This window comes from Ambystoma mexicanum, chromosome 13 (genome assembly GCF_040938575.1).
Source record: "Ambystoma mexicanum isolate Mex_15411 chromosome 13, UKY_AmexF1_1, whole genome shotgun sequence".
Classification (NCBI taxonomy): Eukaryota; Metazoa; Chordata; class Amphibia; order Caudata; family Ambystomatidae; genus Ambystoma; species Ambystoma mexicanum.
This window is the reverse complement of record NC_090938.1, coordinates 785,087,588-785,113,205: the sequence shown is the minus strand read 5'-3', so window position 1 is coordinate 785,113,205 and position 25,618 is coordinate 785,087,588. Positions and strand designations below refer to the sequence as shown.

The following is a 25,618-nucleotide window of genomic DNA, read 5'->3' as shown; positions in this document are numbered from 1 at the left end:
CCTTTCGAAGAACATGTCTTTGGAGGCTGAGGAGGTTGCAGGAGATATTGACAGAGTGGCCACGGGCTGCTGGGGCCAGGGCACATGCTGTCTGGGATGCAGGAGGAACCTGCCCTGCGCTGCTGATGGATAAGCTGTATGCCACATACCTGGTTGACCACAGTCCCACCTTGTAACTTGTTCTTCGACCCGCTCTGCTAGAGGAGGTATCAGACGAGCGGCCATTTTGTCTGGCGTGGCGGCCATTTTGTCGAGCTGCATGCCACGTGCCAGAGTCATGGTGCCTGGCTCGCTGGAACCAGCCCCGTCCAAGACTCTTGGTGTTGGAGCGTAAGGCCTATCCTGCACCTCAGGCCGGGGCCTAGAAGGCGTAATGCCCTCCGCAGAACGGCCGGTAGTGCTGCGTAAAGGCGCCCCATTGGACATGATGCCAGTACTAGGGCGTTGCGCCCCTCGGGAATAAGCCGGTATAAGAACCCTGCGGTCCCTTAGGAGACCCCTCGGCCATAAGTCCGGTAGCTGGACTAGTCTCGGTCCGTGTGCTGGTACTAGAGCCCGATAGGCCCCTCCCTGTCAGGCGCTTCTTTGGAAATGAGTCGCCCTTGCGGGGTGCTATGGAGAATAGAGGCCTTGTCTTTGGCCTCGAACGAAGTTTGACAAAGTCCTTGAGGTCCTTCGAAGGCGACGCCTGGAAGAGCTTCCTCCACCTAGCCAGTCTGTTTTTCAGTACCTGAGGTGTCAAGGAATCGCACGCACAGCAACCTTCCCAGCCGTGGTCGGGGCCAAGGCAGCGGAGGCAAAGGGCGTGGGGGTTTGTTGTGGAGGAAGAGCCCCTCGCAGGCTGGACATCTGCTGAAGCCCGTTGAAGTGGACATGCGCCGGGGAGGAACGTGGTGTCGGAGAACCAAGTATCTAGAAGAAAAAGAAAAGACAAGATAGAAGAATATCCGGGGGAAGAGTGCATGGTGTAACATGGCCGAAGCCAAACCCAGGAGCGCTGGTGAAATCGGCCCGTCCCTGTCGACGAGGAAAAGAGGACTGGGGAGTGGTGCCGGTGGGCAGAGTCCGGCGAGCACATGCTCCCAGGGTCGCGCCCCCGCGGCGCCTCTAAATTTAAAGGCGAAGAAGATTTTTCTGGTGAACAAGGTTCCGTCTACCGTCCCTCGCAAGGGACACCCCTATACAGTATGGAGGAAAGGGGACGGTACGTAAGAGTATGACAGAGATGGCCAAAAAGAAGAATAATCATCCTTCCGTGGAGTGGGACCCAACAGTCACGAGTGAAAACAATTGTGAAAATGGCTCCAGCAGGATGGAATCGCCCTATCAAGCAGGTGTTAGCGACTCTGCATACAAAGAGGGGCCACCAACTTGCATAAAAACATCCCACGATGAAGACAACGGTGGATGCATCCCAGGTCAGACCATGCACACTGGAGAGGTCTGGTATTGGTGTTTCAACACCCTGCTGGATGATGGCAGCTTCTTACCCTAAGGTGATCGACCAAGGTAGTATTTCTGGAAATCAGCAATACAACGGCCCAGAGATGGCTCTAACACAGAAGTACGAGTACAGCCAAAAAGGAGGACCAAGGAGAGGACAAAGATAGCTCTGAAAGGACATCCAGCAGCTAAAACCAAAACAGGAACTAGGGGTGTGGAGCACAAGCCCAGCTAGTATGGCCAAACCTTGTCCCAAAACTGCAGCAGCAGATTACTGGCAAAGAAAATCCCCCAACAGGTAAGTATACCTGCAGAGTTCAAGAGAATTCTAGCAAAAATACAGCAGAACTAGTTGGGGTCACGGCCTTCCCTCAAAAAACCCATACACCCATGGGCTGGCGTAAGCCAAACCCTCCAAACACACTCGGGGGCACTCAATGAAACGTTTTGGCGGCCAGGCAATCAGCTTAGCCCCAAAAATCACCAACACCAAGGTGTTAGGACAGTTTTTCTGAAGTCCAATTAAGGGCTTAGTAAAACCATACAACTGAGACAGTCCAAGACTCCTCTCTTAGTATAAGGCTGTACCACCTGAGTTCATGGTTGCATAGCCAGAGCAGCCAGGCTTATCTTAGGCGGGAGAGAGGGCCATAGGAAGGCACAAAGAACTTGTAGTATACGAAGGGTTCAACAGAAACACTTGACAACTATAAGTATTATAAAAAAGGTTTTTTATAAATATAAGTTACGCTGAGATAAATCTTGGGGGGTAAGTACTTGGCCATAGAATTATAAACACAATATAAAAACACAACACAATGCTTGAAGGTTCACAGGCCAAAGCATAAACCTTGTTCAGAAAACTAACAGTATTTCTAGGCAAGTCAGACCTTATCAAACACATTTAGTATAGGACACACCTATTCATGGGGAGTAAAACCATAAGTTACTTTCTGATTCATTTCAGTAATACAAGTGTAGTAGACCCTAGCAGTTGTGCAGTGACGCCCAGTTCAGGAATCACGTAGTAAACCTACCTGCAAGTATACTTTTCTGAATAGTGGAACACTCATTTAAGGAACAGTAGAAACCTACAATCACATTCAGGATAACACACAGGTATACTAGGTGAGTAAGACCCTTTTGGTGTAATATGCAATTTCAGTTGCTTTTCAGCTCAGTAGAACACAAACTAAGGCAAGCAAGAACTCTTTACACTAATTTAGGCTTGCATCAGGCAGACCAAGTTCAGCTACACCTACAGAACAATTTAAGAATGGCGCAGAGCTATTCTAGGGAGGTAAAACCAAATGGTTCAATATACTATTACAGTTGCTTTTCAGGTCAGTGGGACACAGACTGAGGTAAGCAATAACTTTGTAACTTATTTTGGGATGGCCCAAAGCAGACAAAGGTAACTACACATTTTAAAAGGAGCCATCAGCAACGTAAAGGTAGGTATAAAACGAAGACTGTTTAAGCAACTATATAAAACAGACCAGGGAAAGCAAAACCCAATGTTACACTTTAAGAATGAGTCAATGGTATTCCAGGTAGGTAAAACCCAAGGCATACTTAGTTTAGACAGGCTATACAGAAGGTCAGGAGAAGCAAGACCCAGTTGGTAAACTTATACACTAATATTCTGAAAGAAATCGTTAAGTGAAGCTAACAGCATTACATTTGGGAAAGATGCCTAACCAATTCACAGGTGAGTAAAATAATCTTACATATACTTTTCAGAATGGCAGAACACATTCAAGGTAAGATCCTTTGTAACTGCTCACTCTCAGAGTTACAGTTGCCAACTAACTTTTACAAGTAAGTAACGTTTAAGGAACACGTTACTTACCTGTAACTGTTGTTCTCCAGCATGGGTCTGGCATGGATTCACATGCTCATGAATATTCCCCGTCGTCAGGCTGGGAATCCTCGGTAAAGAAAAACTCAGTATCAGTTTCGTTTCCGATCTGACTTTCGTAGTAGTAACCAATCACTGATTTCTGCGTCATATTGACCACAGCCAATGACTGCCCTCTCCCTAGGCCCCGCCTCTGGCAGCCATCCTCAGATTTGGTAGCACGTGAAGTGGCAGTATGACCAAGTGAAGAGCCGCAGAGGGGTAGGAGGGAGGGTTCGCATGTGAATCCATGCCAGACCCATGCTGGAGAACAACAGTTACAGGTAAGTAACTTGTTCCTTCTCCAGCATGGTGTCTGGCATGGATTCACATGCTCATTAATAAGAGAATACATAGCAGTACACACATGCACAACCACGGGAGGTGGCAACAGGCTCAACATTAAGCAATACAACAACTCAACATTAAGCGTCACTTACCTCCTCACCAGGCTCACCTTAGGCGAACAGGTTGCGCAGCACTGCTTGGCTGACCCTGGACTCCTCCCTGGAATCCCGGTCGACGCAGTAGAATTTCGTGAAGGTGTGCGTCGACCTCCACGTAGCAGCCCTGCAGGTGTCCAGCAGGGGCACACCAGATAGGAACGCCGTGATAGCTGCGATCGCTCTGGTGGAATGGGCTCTCGGACGGCCGGGCAGCGGTCGGTTTGCCAACCGATGACAGTACATGATACAGCCGGAGAGCCATCTGGAAATGGAAGCCTTTGAGAGAGCCTTCCCCTGATTGACAGGTCCAAAGTTCACAAAAAGTTGTGACGTCTTCCGAAAGCTCTTCGTGCGGTCCAAGTAGAACCTCAGCGCTCTAGCTACATCCAGCCAGTGCAAAGTCCTTTCAGCCGGCGACAAAGGCGACAGGAAGAACACAGGCAACACCAAGGGTTCGTTGAGGTGGAAGTCCGACGGCACCTTGGGCATGAAGGAGGGGTGCGTCCTGAGCACTACCCTCGTGTCGTGAAAAGTCAAGTACGGGGACTTGCAGGAAAGGGCCTGGATCTCTCCCACTCGTCGTGCGGAGGTGATGGCCACAAGGAACGCTGTTTTCCACGACAAGAACTTCCAAGAAGCTGAGTGCAGAGGCTCGAACGGAGGTCCCATGAGCTTGGTCAGCACCACGTTGAGCTCCCACGCCGGGGCCGGCGCCTTCACCGGCGGGAACGATCTGAACAGTCCCTTCATGAACTCCTTCACCAGATGATGAGACCACAAGGACGTCCGTCCCGTGGTTCTGGTGTATCGGGAGATGGCAGCAAGATGAATCTTGATGGAAGCGTGCGCTAGTCCAGCCTTGGCCAGCGTCAGTAGGTACGGCAGTACCTGCGGAGCCGTAATCCGTAGAGGGTTAATCTTCTGTGCGTGGCACCAGACAGAGAACCTCTTCCATTTGTGTCCGTAGTATTTAAGAGTTAAGGACGCCCTGGCCTTTGCAAGAACCTCTCTGCAGTCGGCCGGTATGTCGTAACCTCCAAACTTTAGCGGTGCAGGAGCCAGGCCTGCAAGTTCAGCGACTTCGGGTAGTGATGGAGGATGGCGCCTCCTTCCCTGGAGAGAAGATCCGCGTCCACTGGCAGCTTGATTGACGGGGACGCTGACAAGTCCAGAAGGTCCGGGAACCATATCTGCCTCGGCCACGCGGGTGCGACGAGTATCATCCTGCACCGTGACCTCTTGAGCTGGTTGATGAGCCGGATCAGCAACGGTAAAGGAGGGAACGCGTACAGGAATAGGCCCTCCCAGGGGAATGAGAAAGCATCGCCCATGCTCCTCGGCTGGGGAAACCTGCTGGCGAACCTCCGGCACTTGGAGTCGTCGCCGTCGTGAACAGATCGATCTGGGGTGTGCCCCAGCGTCGGAAGAGGCGGTCCACTAGGTCCTGTCGTAGTTCCCACTCGTGGCACGAGCGCAGCTCTCTGCTGAGCGAGTCAGCGATAGTGTTTTTTATTCCTGCCAGATGAAACGGCACCAGGAACATCCCTTGGGCGACGGCCCAATGCCACAGATCCTGCGCCTCCTTGGACAGGGCTGGGAATCTGGTACCGCCCTGCTTCCTGATGTAGAACATGGTGGTGGTGTTGTCGGTGAAGATCCTCACCACCTTGCCCTTGAGGGACGGAAGGAAGGACCTGAGGGCCCAAAACACTGCACAGAGTTCCAGGACGTTGGTATGGAGTGATTTCTCCGTCGGAAGCCAAAGGCCTCTCGCGTGCAGATTTTCAGTGTGCGCTCCCCAGCCTTCCAGGGAGGCATCCGTGGTCACTGTCTTCTGGTGGCCCGGGGTCTGGAAGACCATGCCCGCCGTCAGATGCGCACGGGTGCCCCACCACCGGATCGCTCGTCGGAAACTCTCGTCGAGTGTGATCCTGTCCTCGAAGCTGGCCGTCGTCTGGACCCAGCGAGCGTCCAAGAACTCCTGCAACGGGCGCATCCGAAGCCTGCACAGGCGGATGAGATAAATGCAAGAAGACATCATTCCGAGCAGGGATTTGATGGACCTCACCTTGGCCGCGTCCGCAACCAGCATCCGCTGCACCTTGCCCAAAGATGGCCCTCGTTCTGTCCTTCGGCGGCGAGGCCAGAAGCGCCACTGTGTCGAGTTTCGCTCCCAGAAACAGCGCATCTTGCGCGGGCACCAGGTGGGACTTGGCGTAGTTTATGGAGAATCCCAGGTCTGTGAGTAGTTGGGACGGTCCTCGCCGTGTGTTCCGCAGCGAGCTCCCTTGTCTTTGCTCGGATGAGCCAGTCGTCCAGGTAGGGTAGACGTGGATCCCCTCCAGGCGCAGCCGCGCTGCCACCGGTGCGAAGCACTTGGTGAACACCCTGCGTGCCGACCTCAATCCGAAGGGAAGGGCTCTGAACTGGTAGTGCCGCCCTTGGACCACGAACATGAGAAACTTTCGGTGTCCCTTTAGGATGGGGATATGGAAGTAGGCATCCTCCAAGTCCAACGACAGGAAATCGGCCTCCTCCAGCTGGCCCAGGACGTGCTGGAGGGTGACCATCCGGAACTTCTGTGCCTTGATGAATTTGTTCAGTCGTCGTAGGTCCAGGATGGGACGCCATCCTCCTGTCTTCTTCTTCACGAGGAAGTATCTTGAGTAAACTCCGGAGCCCCGAAGCCTCTTTGGGACAAGCTCGATGGCGCCTTTCTTGATCATCGCCTTTACCTCCAAGAGAAGTTGAGGGACGTGATGTTCCTTCCTGGCCACGGGGGGGACGCGCGGGCACTTCTTTAGAAACTCGAGCGCGTGACCCTGGGCCAGGGCGTCCAGCACCCAACGGTCGGTGGGGATGGACTTCCACACGCCGACGAAGTTCGCCAGCCGGCCTCCCACCGGGGTGCTTCGGTGGGGGCCTGACCCCATGGCCGGTTCAGTCCTGCTTCGACGAGGCTTTGCCGCCTTGTCCTCCCTGGCGACGACGGCGGGGTCCGCCCGACTTGCCTCGTCCCCTGTAGGCTTCTTCTGACGACGAACGGGCCGCTTGACGGTAGGTGGAATATTCGCCGCCGGAACCTTTGGAGGCACCCTGCTTGCCTCCGGTGCTCCGAAAGGGCGGCCGTCGTTGCTGGAGAACACCAAGAGCCCGGGCCGTCTCCGTGTCCGCCTTGATGGCTTGCAGGGAATCGTCCACTGTTTTCCCCAAACAGGTTGTTCCCGTCAAACGGCATGTCCAAAACTCTGGTCTGCACGTCCTGCCGGAAGTCTGTTACCTTGAGCCATCCACGCCGTCTAAGGCACACACCGTTGCCCAACTGGCGAAAACCAGTCTCAGCGATGTCCGTCGCTACCGTAATGGCGTGGTCCGACGCCACTTCCCCTTCCTGCAAGATTCTCCAGGGCCTCAGCCCTCTTGTCGTCCGGTAGGAAGTCCAGCAGGGGGGCGATCTTGTACCACAACGCCCTGTCGTAGCGTGCTACGATAGCCAAGGCGTTGGCAGCCTTAATCGTCGTCGCTGCCGATGAGATGACTCTGCGTCCCATCGTGTCCAATTTCTTTCCCTCGCCGTCCGGGTGGGAAGTTGACGTGGAGGCCGATGCCCCCCCGCTTTCTTCCTGGCCGCCGCAGAGACGACCGAGTCCGGGGTCGGCTGTGCCCGAAGGCACAAGGGGGCCGCGTCCAGGACCCGGTACTTCTTCTCGTACCGATCCCTTCTCGCAGGCATTGTGGATGGGTTCTTGAGGAGGGAGAGACCCTCATCCCAGATATCGTCCAGTAGGGGTACAGCGAGGACCGTCTTCCTCTTGGTCTCGCGCCGTTGATAAAGGAAGCCTTCCTTTTTCTTCTCTTCCGGGCAGAGATGGAAAAGCTCGGATGCCCTGGCGATCATGGCATTAAACGATCCAATCTCGTCGGGCGGGGAAGCCCGGGGAGGAGGTGACGACGGAAGATCCTCGCCATAAACCTCGTCATCTGTACCCGTCGCGGCAGTGTCCGTCCCCGTGTCATCCCCCCGGGTCGTGGACGGGGAGGAGGGCTGAGACGGGCGCGATAGTTGAAAAGGAGGTGGAGGATGAATCCTTCTTCTCTTAGGAGGAGGGCTCCCAGAAGGGCCCGGCTCCGGGTCCCCCGTCGGGAGCGGTTCCTCCGTCGGTGGTAACGGCAATCTCGTCCTCATCTCCGAGCATAAGGACTGTATAGCCAACAAAATGGCCGCCGAGTTGTCTTGCGGCACTGGTTGAGGGGGTTCCGACGGGCGGACAGGAACCTCGTCGGTACCCTCGATGTTCTCGTCGTCCCCCTCGTCGGGGTCCCTCCCGACGGGCTGGTCTTCCTCCACGCCGATGCCGTGGCTTAAGACTTCGATCAGCTCCTCTTCAGAGGTTGAGGCCGAATCCACGATGGCCTCCTGCCCCCCCTTCTTCTCCGGAGGTTTCAGGGGGGTCCTGTTGATGGGCTTGAAAGAGGACTCCCTCTGCGGTGGCAGGGAGACTCTGGGCCCCGAGGTCGCCTCCACTGGTGTAGCCTCCTCAGGCTGAGCCAGGGCCGCCGCGACTGTCTCGATAGAGGCCTTGGCTGGGTGGATCAAGACTTTCGTCACCTTAAGTGCGCTCACCGCCTTCTCGTTAGGGGGGGGGGTCACCGCCTCGCTCCCCCTCCGAATTGGCCTCCGATCTCGACCGGGGCCTCTCCAGAAGCTTCGCCGGGTGCTCGGACTTCCTCTTACCCGAGCCAGAGCATTGGCTCGTGGTTGATGGCTCCGGGGAGGCTGCGCCCTGCCTGGCAACCGAAGAGCCCCACCGTTCGGCGCTCCCGGTGCTCGCGGACTCGCGGTGCTTGGCCTTCTGTTGGGCCCCTGTCGCCGGGGTGCCCTCAAAGGTCTTAGAAGACCGCTCAGACTTTTTCTTTTTCTCGCCTGACGGGCTCTTCCCTTCCAGCCAGTTGGCGAGATGCAGATGGCGGCCCTTTATGGTCCGCTCCGACATGTTCCCGCAAAACGCACAGTCCTTCTCCACGTGGGTCTTGTCCTCATGCAGACAGTAGAGGCAAAGGGAGTGTTCGTCCTCCTTGAAGACATTCTGAAGCTGGCATGCAGGGCAGACCCTGAACAGCTTCCCGCGCGTCGAGCTTCCCTTCTCCTGGGCCATGTCCGAGATGGGCCTGAGAAAGTTCTGGAGTCCTCCAAAGCGTGGCTCGACGAAATCTTCACCCTTGAGGGGCGTATAAGAATCCGAGATGGATCCCCGTTGATCGGATATAGAAACGGTGGAGCTTGAGGCTCTTTGACCGAAAAAAGAGAACATTTTCCTATGAAAAAAGCGCGAAAACGCACTAAAGCTCGAGAGCAATAGCACGAGGATCCCAACACTTGAACGTGCAGTAAAAATCTGAGGATGGCTGCCAGAGGCGGGGTTTAGGGAGAGGGCAGTCATTGGTTGTGGTCAGTATGATGCAGAAATCAGTGATTGGTTACTACTACGAAAGTCAGATCAGAAACGAAACTGATACTGAGTTTTTCTTTACCGAGGATTCCCAGCCTGACGACGGGGAATATTCATGAGCATGTGAATCCATGCCAGACCCCATGCTGGAGAAATACTTGTTATACTTTTCAAGGCAGAATCCTTTCAGTCCTTCCCTAGTTTATTGCAGTTCTCTCAGAGGCAGAAGAGGGACCCTAGTGGTCTAGGTGCCAGCTGTAGGCAGTGTGAGATAGGGTTCAGTTGCAGAAAAAGTCAGATTTCCCGTGGAAGACTGTTCAAACAAGTAAGTAGTTAACTTTAAAGTTAGTTAGGGTCTTAGAAGAGACTCTACGAGGATTCCAGCAGTGGGCCGGGGTGAACTAGATGAGGACTCCCAATCACAGAAAACACAGCAAGAGCTTTACAGAAATCACACAGTCTTAAGGTAAGCAAATACCCCAGCCAACACAGTACCTCAGCACAGAAGAAGGGTTGCAGCAGGAAGACTTCGGGATCTTCAGCCCAAAACCTGGTCGATGGATTCCTTTGTCATGAAAGGACTTTGGAAGGGATTTTGCAGCAAGGATCAACAGGGAAGCACCAGGCAAGAGTTTCTTTGTGGCTGGATGCGGTTCTGTGGTTTTGGCGCCCTTTTCAGGAGCCAGAAGACAGAATATTGTGGATTGGATTTGTGTCGCTAATCTGGTCCAGCACTCTGATGAGGGGACTTCAAGGACTGGAATCAAGTCTCCGGAGGACCAGCAGGATGCCACCTAAGTTTCAGCTTGATTCGGAATTCAGAAGACCATGCACCGCACAACGGCTTGATTGCCCCTTCTTGAGTATAGTGAATCTCACCAGGCTCTGGGTCGTCGTTTTCGGAGTCCCCAGGTCGCTTGGAGGGAAGGGTAACAGCAGGTTCTCCGGTCGCTGGAAATAGTCTCTGCTCCATTTTCTTCATCTTCCTCTTCGGATTCAGGTCCAGTGGTCGACTACCTCTTCAGCTTCCAGGATCGGACTTTTATGCAGGAACCCAGCAAATAAAACAGATGTGCAGCATTCAAACTTTAGGGGTTGGCAGTCCTCCCAGTTTGAACTGGATCCTCGCAGTCAGGCTGGAGGACAAAGGGTTCCCGAGTTTTGATCTCCCTCTCTCCCTGCCTTCACAGACATTCTGGAGCCTGGGTGGGCTTGCCCAAGTTCTCCCGCCAAAGATAAAAATCACACAAAGGAATTTCCCACTCTGGGGGGCAGGGGAAAGACCAGGAAGAGACAAGAAGTGCAAAAATGGCAAAAAAAGAAGACAGGGTCATTTTGGTAATATGGGCACCCATGAGTGCCTTTACTGCAGCAGTGAAAAAAGCCTGCGGTAAAAGTGCACCGAATTTGTAAAAAGGTTCACTGCCACCAGCCATTTAAGGTTAGCTTGGCCCTGTAACAGAATTGTTACAGTGCTAGTCAGAAAGGGAATGCATTGAATCTCCCCAGCACGCCACATAAGGTGGGGTGTGCTGGTTTTCCCCTAACAAAATGTAGAAGGGATGGAAATATCCTTTCTACCCTTGGGAACTGTAGTTTTCACAAGGTTAGCCAGAGAAAGCAAAAGGGGATCCCAAAGGGCAACACTAACAATTAAAAGGTATAGACCAAAGGTTGTGAGAGGACACTATGGAGAGTCTTAAAAATGACACCCATAAAAAGAGTAAAAGGATCTGTAAGTGTGGGAAAAGGTTCCCACTCACTGAGGTATGGGGAAAAATAATCTACAAGTCCAGCACAAAGTTCTGGGATTCTCACAAGAGAGGTACATTTAGCGCTAAAGTTCAAATCTTACACAACACAAAGTTCAACTACACAGTATACATACTGGCCTACCAAGGGCTAGAGAATGGTCTAAACCAGCCCAAACCACTTTGGGGCTTACAGGGCTGGGCTCAGAGTGGGCCCCGTCAGCCATTTTAGCCCTGCCTCATACTTTCCCAAAACAAAGGAATGACCAAAAAACACAATGGCCAAGGGCAGGACATAAAGAAAAAATTAGTACCCCAATGGCTACCAACAAAGGTACATTTGGCTAGTAATGCAGTAGATCGGCTTGAGCCCCTGGTGAAGCCAAAACGAACTTACAGCGGATACCAGCCTACTCCCTAAAAAGATTGTATGGTAATATAATCACCCTAGTTTCAAAACATGGTGCTTAAAAAGCACCCCTCTCCTAGATGCCATGTAAGATACCAAGATACCATACGCTAAAAAATAAAGAGGGTTATAGTGGCAGCGAACTTCAATATTACAGGCCAGAGACCCTAAAAACCAAAAGGCAAAAAAATGTAGAGTTCCCAAAAAAGGGACAGGAGAACCCCCAAAATGGAAATCTGCCATAAAACAAAATATCCCCCAGTGCCTCCCATGTATGATTCATTGCACTCACCGACCATGTGCTGCAATTACCCTGTAGGCCCCCAATCCTATTGCTAACTATATGCTACATCTTTCCACGCAGGCTCCATTGCAATCATGAACTACGTATACGTATTGTGCTTCCCGTGTAGTCACGATTCCCAGCGCGGCCTGGTCCTGAAGCTTTCCCCTGTATACTCCCTAAAAACCTCCTCTTTAGCTTCCAACACAAACGCTCACTGAATTCCAACACATTCCCTCTGCAGAGTGCACTGCAATAGCTAATGATGCCCAAATGCTGCAACTCCCAAGCACTGTACAGGGGCTAAAAGCAGACCTGACTTGCATGGGTTAGAGGGGTGGAATTCTGAAGCAGAGTACACACACGCAAAGCACCAACATGTCCTCATGTTTAGATCATGAATTCCCACTCTACCAGAGCATAGGCTTACGTACAGTCGGCTTTGGTCTTTGTCAGGTTGTAATCCGCTCGCAATGAACGCACTCCTCGGACAATTGTCATGATGAAGTCCATGTTCTTATCACACTCTTCATCTTTCCAGCAATACTGGGCAGCAAAGAGAAAATGATCAGCAGTTAGTAACACATCGCCATACATGTTGATGCACATCTCTTCCATAGGTTGTACGCCGAGTTAGGGAAAGGATGTGACTGAACATGTGACAGGGATATGGACCTTGGCGTGTTGTGTGTGCAGACAATTGGGAACACGCATTCTGTGAAGATCTGCGCTGTGCAGAGTCAGGGCAAATTCAGGGAAGATTTACAGCCCCTTTATGGGAAAATATTTTGGGACAGGCAAAGGGAAGAGTGAACTTAAATGATGCGCTTCAGTTCCTTTCTGGAAGTTAAGATCCTTTTCCCTATCGGGTAGGGTCGAGAGGGTAGGAGGCTGTTTAGAAAGTCTGACAGGAAAGAGTGAGACATTTGTGGTGGTCAAAGATCTACTCCTTTAAAAATCTCTTGTCACACCCTTGTAGGGACATCTCACAGAGCATTGCAGAATAATCAAACAGCAGTGACATGACAACAAACACTTTATGGTAGATGCCATGTGCTTAAACATCAAAGCTCTGGTAGCCTACCTCTGCGGCATCCGGGTACGGTGTCACACAGATGCTGGGTGGGTCCTGCAGAGATCGACGAGGAAGCCTCTGGTAAAGCTCCTCACTGACAAATGGCATGATGGGAGAAAGCAGGCGGAGGCCAGTGTCCAGACAGGTGTAAAGGGTGTTACGAGACACACGGATGGCATTCTCATCTGTGCCAAAAAACACAGGCTTCAAGCATTCCTGAATGAACGGAGGAGATTCAAAAGAGAAAAAAGGGTTACAAGCTGTCGCATGAAAGTGAGTGTTGGTAGGTTCTATAGAATCACACGCATAAGCAGACCCCAGCTCAACTTTGTTCTCAGACATCCTCTCGGCTAATTTTAGGTCCATAAGTTGAACGTTTTCCACTTTAAACGCTCACAGTCAGAAGGCAAACCGTGCAGGCATACATTGTGCACGCTAGAAAGAGTAATTTTCCTAAAACATTTCATAGGAACTTTAAGGAGGCAATAACAAGAAAAGAAAAATATGGACAAATTAAGGAGTGGTAAAAAATAAATAAAAATGGACGTTGAATAAAGACAAACCACTTGAACAGAAGGAGTACCAGAGTAAAAAACCTTTAAGAGTGACCAAAAACACAAGGTAGCTCAATGTTTGAATGAGCTGTAACCTACGGGTCAAAGCCTTCCATTCACACCACGGCTCATTTTCAATCATTTGTATGGCAGAGAGAAGGGGTGGAATGCAACTTGCATTTCTTCTGCCTCCCTTCCTCTACGCCATACAAATGCTCCAGCATTTGCACTAGCCTGGATTTTCACACCAGCGCAAATACCGGAGATCCCTATGGAGGGCGCCAGGTTTATGCACCAACATAAAGCAGGCGGACCACCATAGGATCCATGGTACACGCCTCTTGCTAAGCATGGCAAGTGGCGCTCACAATTATGATTAAACCCTGCTGCGATGCGCGCATGTCGGGCAGGGTTTAATTTCAATTGTGAACACTTCCTACCATGTGTCATAAACATTATGTTAGTTAGTGCTCTCAGCAATTGCTGTTATATTTTAGACTTAGAATTGGTGCTTGTGATGTATTTCTTTGTCAATGGATGTATTTTTTTTAGATGGATGCATTACTTATATTTTTTATATGATGCACCAACACTTGACATTTATGTGCTTTTTTGATATATGAATGATGCAGGTGTTTTGTTACTAATTGATGCAGATAATTCATATAATTCATAGAATTAAAATTGCAGATTGGATTCATGCATGTTGTATATGTTTTTGTACTGTGTATTTTTACACATTGATCATACTTCTTTTTGTACACTATAAATTCAAGGCTTTTGGGAGAATACTCCTTTCACTCTTACTCACCAGGTAGACATCACAGAGTTCGTACAGCCAAAAGTTGTAGATTGCAGTGGTGATGGTTGGGAAATCGTAGCTCTCGAAGCTGGCCTGGCACAGCTCCACAGCATGGCAAAGGCGACTCAGCACCCATTGGTCCATTAGGCTCTCCTGCCCACTGGGCTGCATTGGTGGCAGAAAACAGGAGAGCATCATTAAGAGCTCAAGCATGCAGCATCAAAGTCAAGAACTAGTGAGGAAGATTCATCTTGCAAAGAAATCACAAGCTTAATGGGTCTCCTTAGTGCAATTGTTTGCAGATCATGTGCATAGACAATCCCTTCCCCCAAAAATAAGGGCGGAGGGGACAGAGCACAGTACACGTTTCAGTCTAAAACATTCCATCTCGCAACATTATAGGGAGCAGAAGAACCTGCCCCCCCCCCCCAACCATGGGCATGTTGTTAAATGTCCCACGATGTGGCAATTACGGCTTTACTTTTGAAAATGGGATCAGCCTGGTATGTCACTCCATTTAATAAAAGAAAAGACATTGTTGAAGCAGGATAGCTACCGTTACAGGCAAGTCACTTGTTTCTCAGCTGCAGCACTGGTCCTTCTACATGTTCCTCCTTTAAAAAAAGGCAACCAAATTGGGTACCCAGCACATAGCGGGCACTTCTAGTGGCGCGCTTGCAGACGGTGGGATGGGAATTACCCAAGTGTGCAAAAGGCGCAGGGAGAGTCGTGAGAGAGGTGGAGCTAGTCTTTTGGAAGCAAACTGCTATGCAAGGGGTCCACATGCATATGCCCTCTTTGTTTACACTGATGTTTACGCCGCTTCCCACCTAATCAGAAAAAAGCAAGCATTCAACTGTGATCATAGAAAGAGGCGCAGATGAGAAGAGCCGCACTAAACAGAAGCCACTTGTAGAAAGTAGCAAAAGGAGCAGAACTAGTCCTAGTATCAGACACAGTAAAGTACAAAGGTAGCAAGTTGCTTTTGGCTGCCATGTTAACCATGTGTCAACTGCTCGCACTTCAGGACCAGGGACCATTTTCTACATAACCATCTAATATCTCACTGTTTTGCTCATTTTAAACATGAATGTAAACCGTTTTAGCTGGAAATGTGCTCATGGACTGCTTGCCTCCTTTGTGCAGGACTGTCTTGTCCCAATCCACATTCCAGCTCGGGGATGTCTGGTACAAGCAGATGTGAGGCGGCAAGAGGCTGTCTAGGACTGGATATGCCTTGCCAGTTTGAATGGTACAGAGGATTTCCATTGGCAGGCTGACGGTCACCCAGCAAGAATTTGTGGTAAAACGGGGAGTCCTGCAGTCATTCTTCAGATAGTCGTTTGGAGCTGTGAAGAGGGAATTCCTATGTTTCCATTTTTCAGGACTTCACAACTTTGCTGTCTTCTCTATATTTTTGTTGATCATTGCCTTATGTTTGCTAGCCAGAGGGACTTCTCCTGAACTCCCCCTACCATTGCAACCCATTTTACCTTACTTAAGGTATATGGTATTGGGTTGCTCATAATGCACAATGTCCCAGGGGTGCTTCTCATGCACCCCATTTTTGGCCTAGGAAGGTGGGATCACCATACATTAGTTTTAGGAATAGGCTGGTGTCAGCTTTACTTTGCTGACTTATGGGTAGCTAACAAAGCCACTCCCAAAAACTCTGGCGCAACTCACAAGAAGGAAGAGGGGAAGCAGCACAAGAAAGAGGGGAAAGAGAATTATAATTCCAACCATCCAAACAAGGGCCTCAAACATAGCATCGGTAAACATGGGAAACCTGCTGGGTCTAGTGAACCCTCTGGTGCCAAACCAGATGGAGGTCAACAGAAACCCCTATTCCAGAGAACATTTGGGAAATGTTTTTTATGTGGGACTGTAGATCACATGAAAGGGGATCCCAGATGTAAAGCTAAACCTTGAGGGGTCCACACTTCCTCCTTAGCCTTCGTCCGTGAAGGAGAAGCCCAAATGGCAAGTGCACACTTTCAACTATTGGCTGAAGACCCCATTGGAATTCAAGCCAGTGTATTTTTAGTGTCCCTGTGTCTGTGGGAACAACAGAAGGGAATAGTTTCTTACCTGTAACTCCATTTCTCCAGCATTGGTATCTTTCATGGATTCACATGCTTAGAATATTCCCCGTCGTCAGACTGGGACCCCTCGGTACACATATATAGCCTTTTCCTATAGAAAAACTTCAGACACTTTTGTGTCCTATCTACGTCCTTTTAGGACCCGCCTACGCATGCTCCGTAGGCCGTCACGGTATAAGAGGCCCGCCCCCGCGGCTCCCCTTCAGATTTCAGCCCCTCCAAAGTAGGAAGGGTCAAACCTATCAAGCATCATATACATTGCATTCCGGGGAGGCTGGCGGGCGCATGTGAATCCATGAAAGATACCAATGCTGGAGAAATGGAGTTACAGGTAAGAAACTATTCCCTTCTCCAGCATTGGATCTTTCATGGATTCACATGCTTAGAATAGATTGTATAGCAGAAAACCTGAATACGGCGGTGAGAATGTAATGTAATATACCTTCACCACACTACACAATGCATAGGTACACCAGAAATAAGTTTACCCATATAAATGTACCTCCATAAAGGATACGGTCACTAACAGGTAGAAAAACTCTCCACAGTGTGGAGCTTACCTTATTGAAACAGATGGCGCAGGACTGCTCTTCCCATCTGCACCTCGTCCGCATGCTGCCTGGCAAGGCAGTAGTGGCGGGTAAACGTGTGGGGCACTGACCATGCCGCAGCCTGGCATATGTCCGTTAGCGGAATTCCTGCCCATAATGCTGCTGAGGAGGACGTTGATCTTGTAGAATGGGCTCTAGGATGCCCTTGCAGCGGCCTTCCGGCCTTGGAGTGGCAAAACGCAATCGTCGATGAGACCCATCGAGCCAATCCTTGCTTAGAAATTGCCTTTCCTCTCGTCGATGGACCATACGCGATGAACAGTTGTCGAGTAGACCTGAGTTTTTGTGTACGATGTAGGTAAAATTTTAGGGCCCTCTTAACGTCCAAGGTATAAAGAGCTTTTTCTGCTGCCGATGATGGGGTCGTGAAGAAAGTAGGGAGAACAATGGACGAGTGTTTGTGATACACTGTAGGAACTTTCGGGACGAATGTAGGATTAGTTGCCAGAACCACCTTGTCTTTAAAAAATCAAGGTATGGAGGGTCTACGACCAACGCTTGCAGTTCCGAGATTCTCCTAGCTGACATGATAGCAATTAAGAATGCCAACTTCCACGATATGAATTTCATGTCCGACGTGGCCATAGGCTCAAAGGGTGGTTTCATTAAGCCTGCCAACACTGTGTTGAGACTCCATGTTGGTGGGAAACGTTTTACTGGGGGAAAAGTTCGAAATAAGCCCCTCATGAAGTGTTTCACCAGTCTGTCGCTGAATAGAGGAGACGACTGTCTCTTCCTCGTGAACCTAGAGATGGCCGCCAGGTGCACCTTTATCGACGTGAAAGATAAACCCCCCTCTGCCAAGTGAAGCAGGTAAGGTAGAACTTGCTCCGGGGTCACCTTCAACGGATGTAGACCTTGTTGTCTTCGAGACCATTCACAGAACCTTCGCCACTTATAGGTGTAAGATTTGTTGGTAGAAGGGGCCCGAGCCGCTTGCAGAATTTTCAGAAAATCCTCCGAAACGTCTAAGGTACCGAATTCCGAAAAGTCAGGAGCCAGGCTGTGAGGTTGAGACTGTCCGGGTCGTGATGCCACACCGTACCTTTGTCCCGGGACAGTAGGTTTGGGACTCTCGGAAACGGTATTGGATGTTCCAGCGACAGGTGAAGCAGGTCGGAAAACCACGGTTGCTGCGGCCAGTACGGTGCCACTAGAATTACCCGGCAACTGTACCTGCGTATCCACTGCACTGTCCTCCGTATGAGGGGAAACGGAGGAAAAGCATAAAGGAACTTGTCCGTCCATGGGAAGGAGAACGCCTCCCCCATGGAACCCTCCTGAGGCCATCTGCTTGCGAATTGTTCGCATTTCTTGTTTTCCTTTGTTGCGAAAACATCCAGTGGGGGGTGGCCCCATTTCTCGAAAACTTTCGTCAGCTGAACTGTGTCCATTTCCCATTCGTGTATCTGGGCCATCCTTCTGCTGAGGGAATCTGCTTGCGAATTCCTCACTCCCGGGAGATGGTGAGCCACGATGGAAATCTCGTGCTTTAATGCCCAATGCCATACTTTCTGGGCCTCCATGGAAAGAGTCCTGGATCGCGTCCCTCCTTGTTTTCTCAAATAAAACATGGCCGTCGTATTGTCCGTCAGCACACGTACTCTCGATCCCTTGATGTGTGGTGGTAGGAACGCCTTCAAGGCCCATCGCACTGCTCTGAGCTCTAACATGTGTAGGAGTGACTCCGTTTGAGTCCAACGACCTTGCGTTTGAAGAGTGCCCATGTGAGCTCCCCATCCAGTTAGGGACGCATCCGTGACTATGGTTCGCTGAACTCCGGATCTTGTAGGGGTACACCGTTGTTCAGATTGTGGGAACTCTGCCACCACTGAAGGGTCCGAAGCAGTTTGTCGTCAGCGATGATTATCTTGTCTGACCACGATCCTTGGGCCTGTGTCCACCGGTCCGCTAGGAACTCCTGAACTGGCCTCGTGAATAGGCGACAGTTTGCCACCAGATGGATGCAGGATGCCATGGCCCCTAGGACGGAAACGTATTTCCTCACTGAGAGCTTGGTGTTTCGCCGTAGTCGGCTCGCCAGTTGATTGAGTTTTGAGGTTCTGTCGAGGGAAGGCTTCACTAGCCCCGACTGTCTCGAACTGTGCCCCCCGGAACACCAACGTTCTCCATGGCTGCAGAGAGGATTTTTCAAAGTTTATGGCAAATCCCAGCTGTTGTAGAAGTTGCATGGTGGCTTGCAAACTTGTGTTGGTCGACGCTGGGGAGGATCCCCTTACCAGCCAGTCGTCGAGGTATGGGTATACATGGTGGCCTTGCCTCCTTAGCCAGGCCGCTACTGGGGCCAGCCATTTTGTGAACGTTCTGGGGGAGGTTTTGAGCCCAAAGGGAAGAACCGTGAATTGGTAGTGAGTCCGCCCTATCACAAACCTCAGGAACTTCCTGTGTTTCCGACACATTGGAATATGGAAGTACGCGTCCTGCAAATCCACGGACGCTAGAAAATCCCCTTCTTGTACGGCTCGGATCACTTCTTGCAGCGTGAGCATTTTGAATTTTAGGCTCTTTGAGATCGCGCAAGTCTAGAATGGGACGCCATTTTCCGTTTGGCTTTTTTACGACGAAGTATCTTGAGTAGACTCCTTGACCTTTCTGTGATGTTGGAACTAATTCTATCACGCCCTTTGCTAACATGAGTGTTACCTCTTGTTGCAGTACCCTCAGATGGGAATGAGCGGTGAACGCAGGTGGAATGTGCGGAGGGCTGTGCTTGAATTGTAGAGAATGCCTGTTCCTTATTGTGTCCAGCACCCATTGATCTGTCGTTATTCGTTCCCATTCGTCGACATAGGTTGATACTCTTCCCCCCAGAACGGTGTGTTGCTCGTCATTGCTGATCTTTATTTTGCTTTTCTCTCGACAACGACGGATAGGATGGTCTCTTCCTGGAAGTCTGGGAGTTCCGGCATCGGTTTGCAGTTTGGGAAGCACGCCTGTACCCCTGGGAGGGGTAAGCCGACCTACCTAAGGATCTGTCTCCTGACGCAGAGAATCTGGAATTACCTGAAGCCCCTCTAAAGGGACGAAAAGACTTGTAGCTTCGGCCACTCTGGAGGGCACCCAATGAACGTGCCGCGTCCGAGTCCTCTTTCATTCCCTTTAGGGCCTCATCTACTTTCTCTCCGAATAGAAGGTCTCCCTCAAAGGGCATATCTAATACTTTGTATTGTACCTCTGGCCTGAAGTAGGTACACTTAAGCCATGACTGTCGTCGTAACACGACCCCATTATTGACTTGCTTGAAGCCTGAGTCAGCGAGGTCAACCGCAATGTTTATTGCGTGATTGGAGGCTTCCTCACCCTCTCGGACAAGTAACATCGCTGCCTTCCTATGCTCTTCCGGAAGATGATCCAGCAACGGAGCCAGCCTGTGCCACATTTCTCTGTTGTATCTGGCTACAATAGCGAGAGAGTTTGCAGTCTTTACTGTAGTTGCTCCCACGGATAGCACTTTTTTGCTGAAGGCATCCTGACGTCTTGCCTCGTTTTCAGGGGGAGTCGTGCACTTGTGCTGGGCTTCCGCTTTCCTCGCCGCTGCCGCCGACACCACCGATTCAGGCGTTGGTTGGGAGGATAAGCATTTGGGGGTAGACTCTGGAGCCTTAAATTTTTTCTCAAGGCGTCCTTTTACCGCCGGCTCCGAAAAAGGGTGACGCATTGTCTGCAAACCCTCCTTCCATACGTGATCTAGTATGGGTATTGAGAACACCGACCTCTTTCTCTTACCCATGTGGTCGAACAAAAAACAGTCCTTTTTCTGTTCTTCCTGGGACAAACCAAATTCCTTACACGCCTTCTCCATCATAGAATGGAATGATGCAATATCGTCCGGGGGGGACGGGTGAGCCGGGCGTCTTGGGGTTTCTAACTCCACCTCTGACACCGAGGTTGGATCCCTGGAGGGGGATGATGAGATATCCCGACATGGCTCCTCTATCAGACTCCGAATCTGGCAGCTCACCTTCCTCTTGGGGTGCCTGTGGTGCTGAGACTGGCGTGCGTGAATGAGTGAGTCGGTGGACGGGACGGGCCCGGCTCGCTGACGGGTGACTGTGGCAGGTTCACCTTAGGTAGCCTCTGGTCCAACGACTACTAAAGACTGAAGCGTGGACAGAATCTCCAACGACAAAACAGATTGAGGATTGAGAAGAGGGGCAGATACCGGAATTCTGGATCCCCTCGTCGACTACTTGTCAACCACTCGTAGCCCGAGATCTGCCGGGCCAGCTATTCTTCCGCTCTCGTTCTCCCCCGAGGACAGCGACACTGCCTGGTCCTGCAGTAAAGTATCCAGAGGGATCGGATCAAAAACTTCAGGCCTCCAGGCTTCCTGTAGAACCTCCGTTGACGAGGCCACCGTCGCAGTCATTGTCGGTGGGACGGTGGATACCACATGCGTCAGTGGTAGGGTGGAGGCCGATGACTGGACCGCCGTCGATGACGGTGGCTTAGCAGGTGGTTTAGGCGGTCCCGCCTTTTCCACACTTGGCCTGCTTTTGCTCTACTTGTGGTCGAACTATGATGATCGCCCGAGGAGGATTTCGACCTTTCCTTGTCATGCTTTTTTGACGAAGATGACGATTTTCTCGACGAAGATTCTCTAGCTGAATGACTCCGAGAGGACTCTCTTTCCGTCGGTCGAGATTTCTTCGCTGGTGGTTCCGACGGCACAGCCCGGTGTGATGTTTTCGCCGATTGTGGGGAGCCTACCTCCGAAGGGGGTATGCCCCCACTCCATCATTCAACCATGCCACCAGCCGTCGATTTCGGTCTTTGAGGGTCTTTTGAGAAAACCCTTTCCATATGTCGCAGTTATCAGCCGAATGATGAGGGTGGAGACAGTATATACAATCCATATGTCCGTCTCTCTCGTAAACTTTTTTCAAGCCGCACGTCGCGCACGGACGGAACAGCGCATTTCCTGACATGGAGGAAAAATTCACCTAACTCCAAGTACACAACCTTGTACAAAATAATAAGACGACGCGAGGAGATCCCACTACTTTGGAGACGGTTGAAATCTGAAGGGGAGCCACGGGGGCGGGCCTCTTATACCGTGACGGCCTACGGAGCATGCGTAGGCGGGTCCTAAAAGGATGTAGATAGGACACAAAAGTGTCAGAAGTTTTCCTACAGGAAAAGGCTATATATGTGTACCGAGGGGTCCCAGTCTGACGACGGGGAATATTCTAAGCATGTGAATCCATGAAAGATCCAATGCTGGAGAATGTGGATGTTTAGAACTCCACACCAGACAACACCAAATAATATTATAAGGACAGTGTTCTTGTAAATGGTCAGGAAACCCCTGCCATTAGAGACACTGGGGTCAAACATTACAGTGGTTGATGAACATTTTTTCAAGCCTGAGGATGTAGTTAAGGCACCCAAAGTTCCCACTAAACTTGCAGGAGGCCCTACCCAAATGGTTCCTATTCTGCCAGCTCTCATCAAGTGCAATAATATGACTGTTAGAATTCCTGTTAGTGTATAGAATGAAGTGCCAGGGAGCGTCCTGTTGGGAAATGACATTAAAACTCTTGGAGTTGTGTCTAGTACCCCCAGGCCTCCCAACAAAAAGAAGCAGAAGCAAACAAGATTGGCCAGAGAGGCAACCTTTAGAGACTCTCAGTTTGAGGTTAAGGAGATTTCCAATGCCTCCAGTCCAGAGGAAGGCCACTCGTCTACTTCCAAGACAAAGAAAGAGACAAAGGAGAAATCCAAGATCTCTGGGAGAAAGAAAGGTTTGAAACCTAAACCTGTGGATAGGACAAGGACATCCATGTGAGGACTGTCCCAGGTCACCCGAGTGACCCCTCTCCCAGCTAAGGCTGAGTGGGAAGACCAACCAAACTCTGGAGTCAGCTACTGGTGACACAGAGCTGGAAGAAAACCCTCCCTGCGTTGGAGATCTGGATCCCAGAGACCATCCTGAGCTGCAAACTTTACTTGCAGAGGATGGACCCTCTAGGGCAGAATTCAGCAGAGGACAAAGAGTGTCCCTCTCTAGAAGGTCTGTGCCAGCAGACAGCTTCCCAGCTGGAAGGGCAAGAGCCAGGGAAGCATAGGCTTTACTTGGAGGATGGCCTCCTCTACAGTGAACCTACTGAGTCTACCCCAGGGGACTACAGGGGACAGGTAGTGCCCTAGGAGAGACAACAGTTCCTACAGATAGCACATGAGATCCCTCTGGCTGGCCACTTGAGTTTCAAGAGGACCAAAGAGAGGCTATCTCTGTACTTCCACTGACCCAAGATGGGGGTGGATGTAGATAGATTATGTAGGAGCTGCCACACTTGCCAGACTTCTGGCAAGAGTGGGTCCAAGAATGTGGCACCTTTAGTGCCCCTCCCTGTGGTGGGAGCCCCTTTTGAGAGGCTGGGTATTGACATTGTTGGTCCTCTAGACCCTCCCATATTCCGCAGGCAACCGATTTATATTGGTTGTGGTAGACCATGCTACCAGGTCTCCTGAGGCCATACCTATGAGAACTGTTACCGCTCAGGCAGTGGCTAAGGCCCTCATTGGTATCTTTACCAGGGTAAGTTTTCCTAAGGAAGTCATCTCTGACAGGGGATCAAATTGTACGTCCCACTACATGCAGACCATGTGGAAGAACTGTGGAGTGACTTACAAGTTCTCAACAGCCTACCATCCCTAAACCAATGGGTTGGTGGAGAGGTTTAACCATACTATGAAGAGCATGATAGGTGCTTTAGAGGAACCCTTTAAATGAAAGTGGGACCTTCTACTGCCATGCCTTCTCTGGTTCCTCAAGCAGGGGTTGGTTTTAGCCCCTTTGAACTTCTCTATGGTCATCCAGTCAGAGGCCCTTTGGCCATGATCAAGGAAGGGTTGGAGAGTGCTCCTTCCCTACAGCCAGTGAGAGTCACTAACTATGTGCTAGGCCTCAGGAAGAGGATGGCACTGATGATGACAGACGCTTTAGACAACCTGAAAGCAGGTCAGGCTCTGGTCAAACATTGGCATGACCAGAAGGCCAACATGGTGGGGTTTACTCCAGACCAGCTTGTATTGGTTATGGTACCTACAAGGCAGAGGGCCTTACAGGACAAGTGGATTGGACCCTTCAAGATTGTAGGCAAACTTGGAGAGGTCAATTATTTAGTGGACTTGTGCAACCCCAAGGAGGCCCCTAGGGTCTATCACACTAACCATCTGAAGGAGCTTTGCTTCTAGCCTCTGATCAAGAGGAGGCGGAGAGTGAGCCTCTCCCTGATCTCCTCAATGGACAACCTTCAGATGAGACAATTGGAGGAGTGAAACTCTCTTCAGATTTGACTCTGCAACAACAGGAGGAGTGCAAGGCTCTGTTGAATCAGTTTGCCTCCCTGTTTTCACTGACACCAAGCTTGACCCCTTGGGGCCAACCTGATATTCTCACTGGTGACAGTCTCCCTGTCAAAAGCAGGGATTACAGAATGTCAGAACACACATAAAGGAAGAGGTCAAGAAGATGCTTGATCTTGGGGTTATTGAGCCATCTACAAGTCCATGGGCTAGTCCAGTTGTACTAGTGCCCAAAGCAGGAACCAAAGAGTTGAGATTCTGTGTGGACTATAGAGCTCTTAATGCAGTCACCACGACTGATGCCCATCCTTTAGCCAGGACAGATGAGCTGGTGGACAAACTTGGTTCAGTCAAGTTCCTCAGTACATTTGACCTGACTGCAGGCTATTGGCAAAAAGCACTGACAGACCATGCCAAGGAGAAAACTCAATTTTTCATCCCAGGAGGCTTACACCAATTTAAGGTTATGCCTTTTGGACTTAAGAATGCACCTGCTACATTTCAGAGGATGGGGAATCACGCGCTGAATGGGTCAGAGGACTTCGTTATGGCATACTTGGATGACATTGCAGTGTTGAGCCCCACGTGAGAAGAGCATCTTCACACCTAGGATATGTTTTGCAGGCTCCGGGACAGGCCCATCTGACCGTAAAGGCTAGTAAATGTCAAATTGGTCAGAGTAAAGTGATCTACCTTGGACATGAGGTAGGAGGAGGTGAAATAAGGCAACAGCCTAGCAAAGTACAATATGTACAAGACTGGGTCCATAGCTTCTCCCTTATATGTGATCTCTTCATCCAAATTCAAATGGAATGAGGAGTGCACTAAGGCTTTTGAAGGACTGAGGAAAGCCCCTTGTCAAGCTCCAGGCCGGAGAGCTCCTCACTACAACCAATCCTCCTTTGTACAAACAGATGCTTCTAACACAGGGATAGGTGTAGTTTTGAGCCAACTGGATGAGAAGAACAAGTTACTTACCAACTGTAACGTTCTTTCGACTGGATGTTCCTCCCACGTATTCCTCATCTTATGATAAATCATTATCTCCAGCTACGCTGCTTCGGAGAAAAAAAACATTTCTCGGCAGAGGGCGCTGTGCTCGAGGTCATGGTGTCGAATGTCCCTCGACGGACTCGGTACTCTGTCGACGTCACTGATGGTATAAATAGCTCGAGCCATGCCCGTTGCTTCAGTTCTGTTTTTTCGATAAATATATAGTAGGAACACCCAGGCGTGCCCCATGACAGATACATTCTTCGTGAGAGGAAAGTGTAAGAAAACGTAAACTGTGCTGTGGGGTAGGATGGGAGGGTCGATGAGGAATACGTGGGAGGAACATCCAGTCGAAAGAACGTTACAGTTGGTAAGTAACTTGTTCTTCGAATGGATTGTGTCCTCCCACGTATTCCTCATTTAATGATAGACTCCCATAGCAGTGGCAATTTTGGAGGTGGGAG

General features: G+C 50.5%; 1 protein-coding gene across 3 annotated transcripts in view; it reads right to left on the bottom strand.

Moving 5' to 3' along the window:
- VARS1 (valyl-tRNA synthetase 1) overlaps window positions 1–25,618 on the bottom strand; it is a 365,643-nt gene that overhangs the window by 42,082 nt on the left and 297,943 nt on the right. For all 3 annotated transcript variants that reach the window (XM_069635138.1, XM_069635139.1, XM_069635140.1), the window contains exons 26-28: window positions 14,123–14,278; window positions 12,767–12,973; window positions 12,117–12,228 (exon numbers count right to left, since the gene is read on the bottom strand). In XM_069635138.1, coding sequence (XP_069491239.1) covers window positions 12,117–12,228; window positions 12,767–12,973; window positions 14,123–14,278 — 475 coding nt within the window. The remainder of the gene's footprint in view (window positions 1–12,116; window positions 12,229–12,766; window positions 12,974–14,122; window positions 14,279–25,618) is intronic.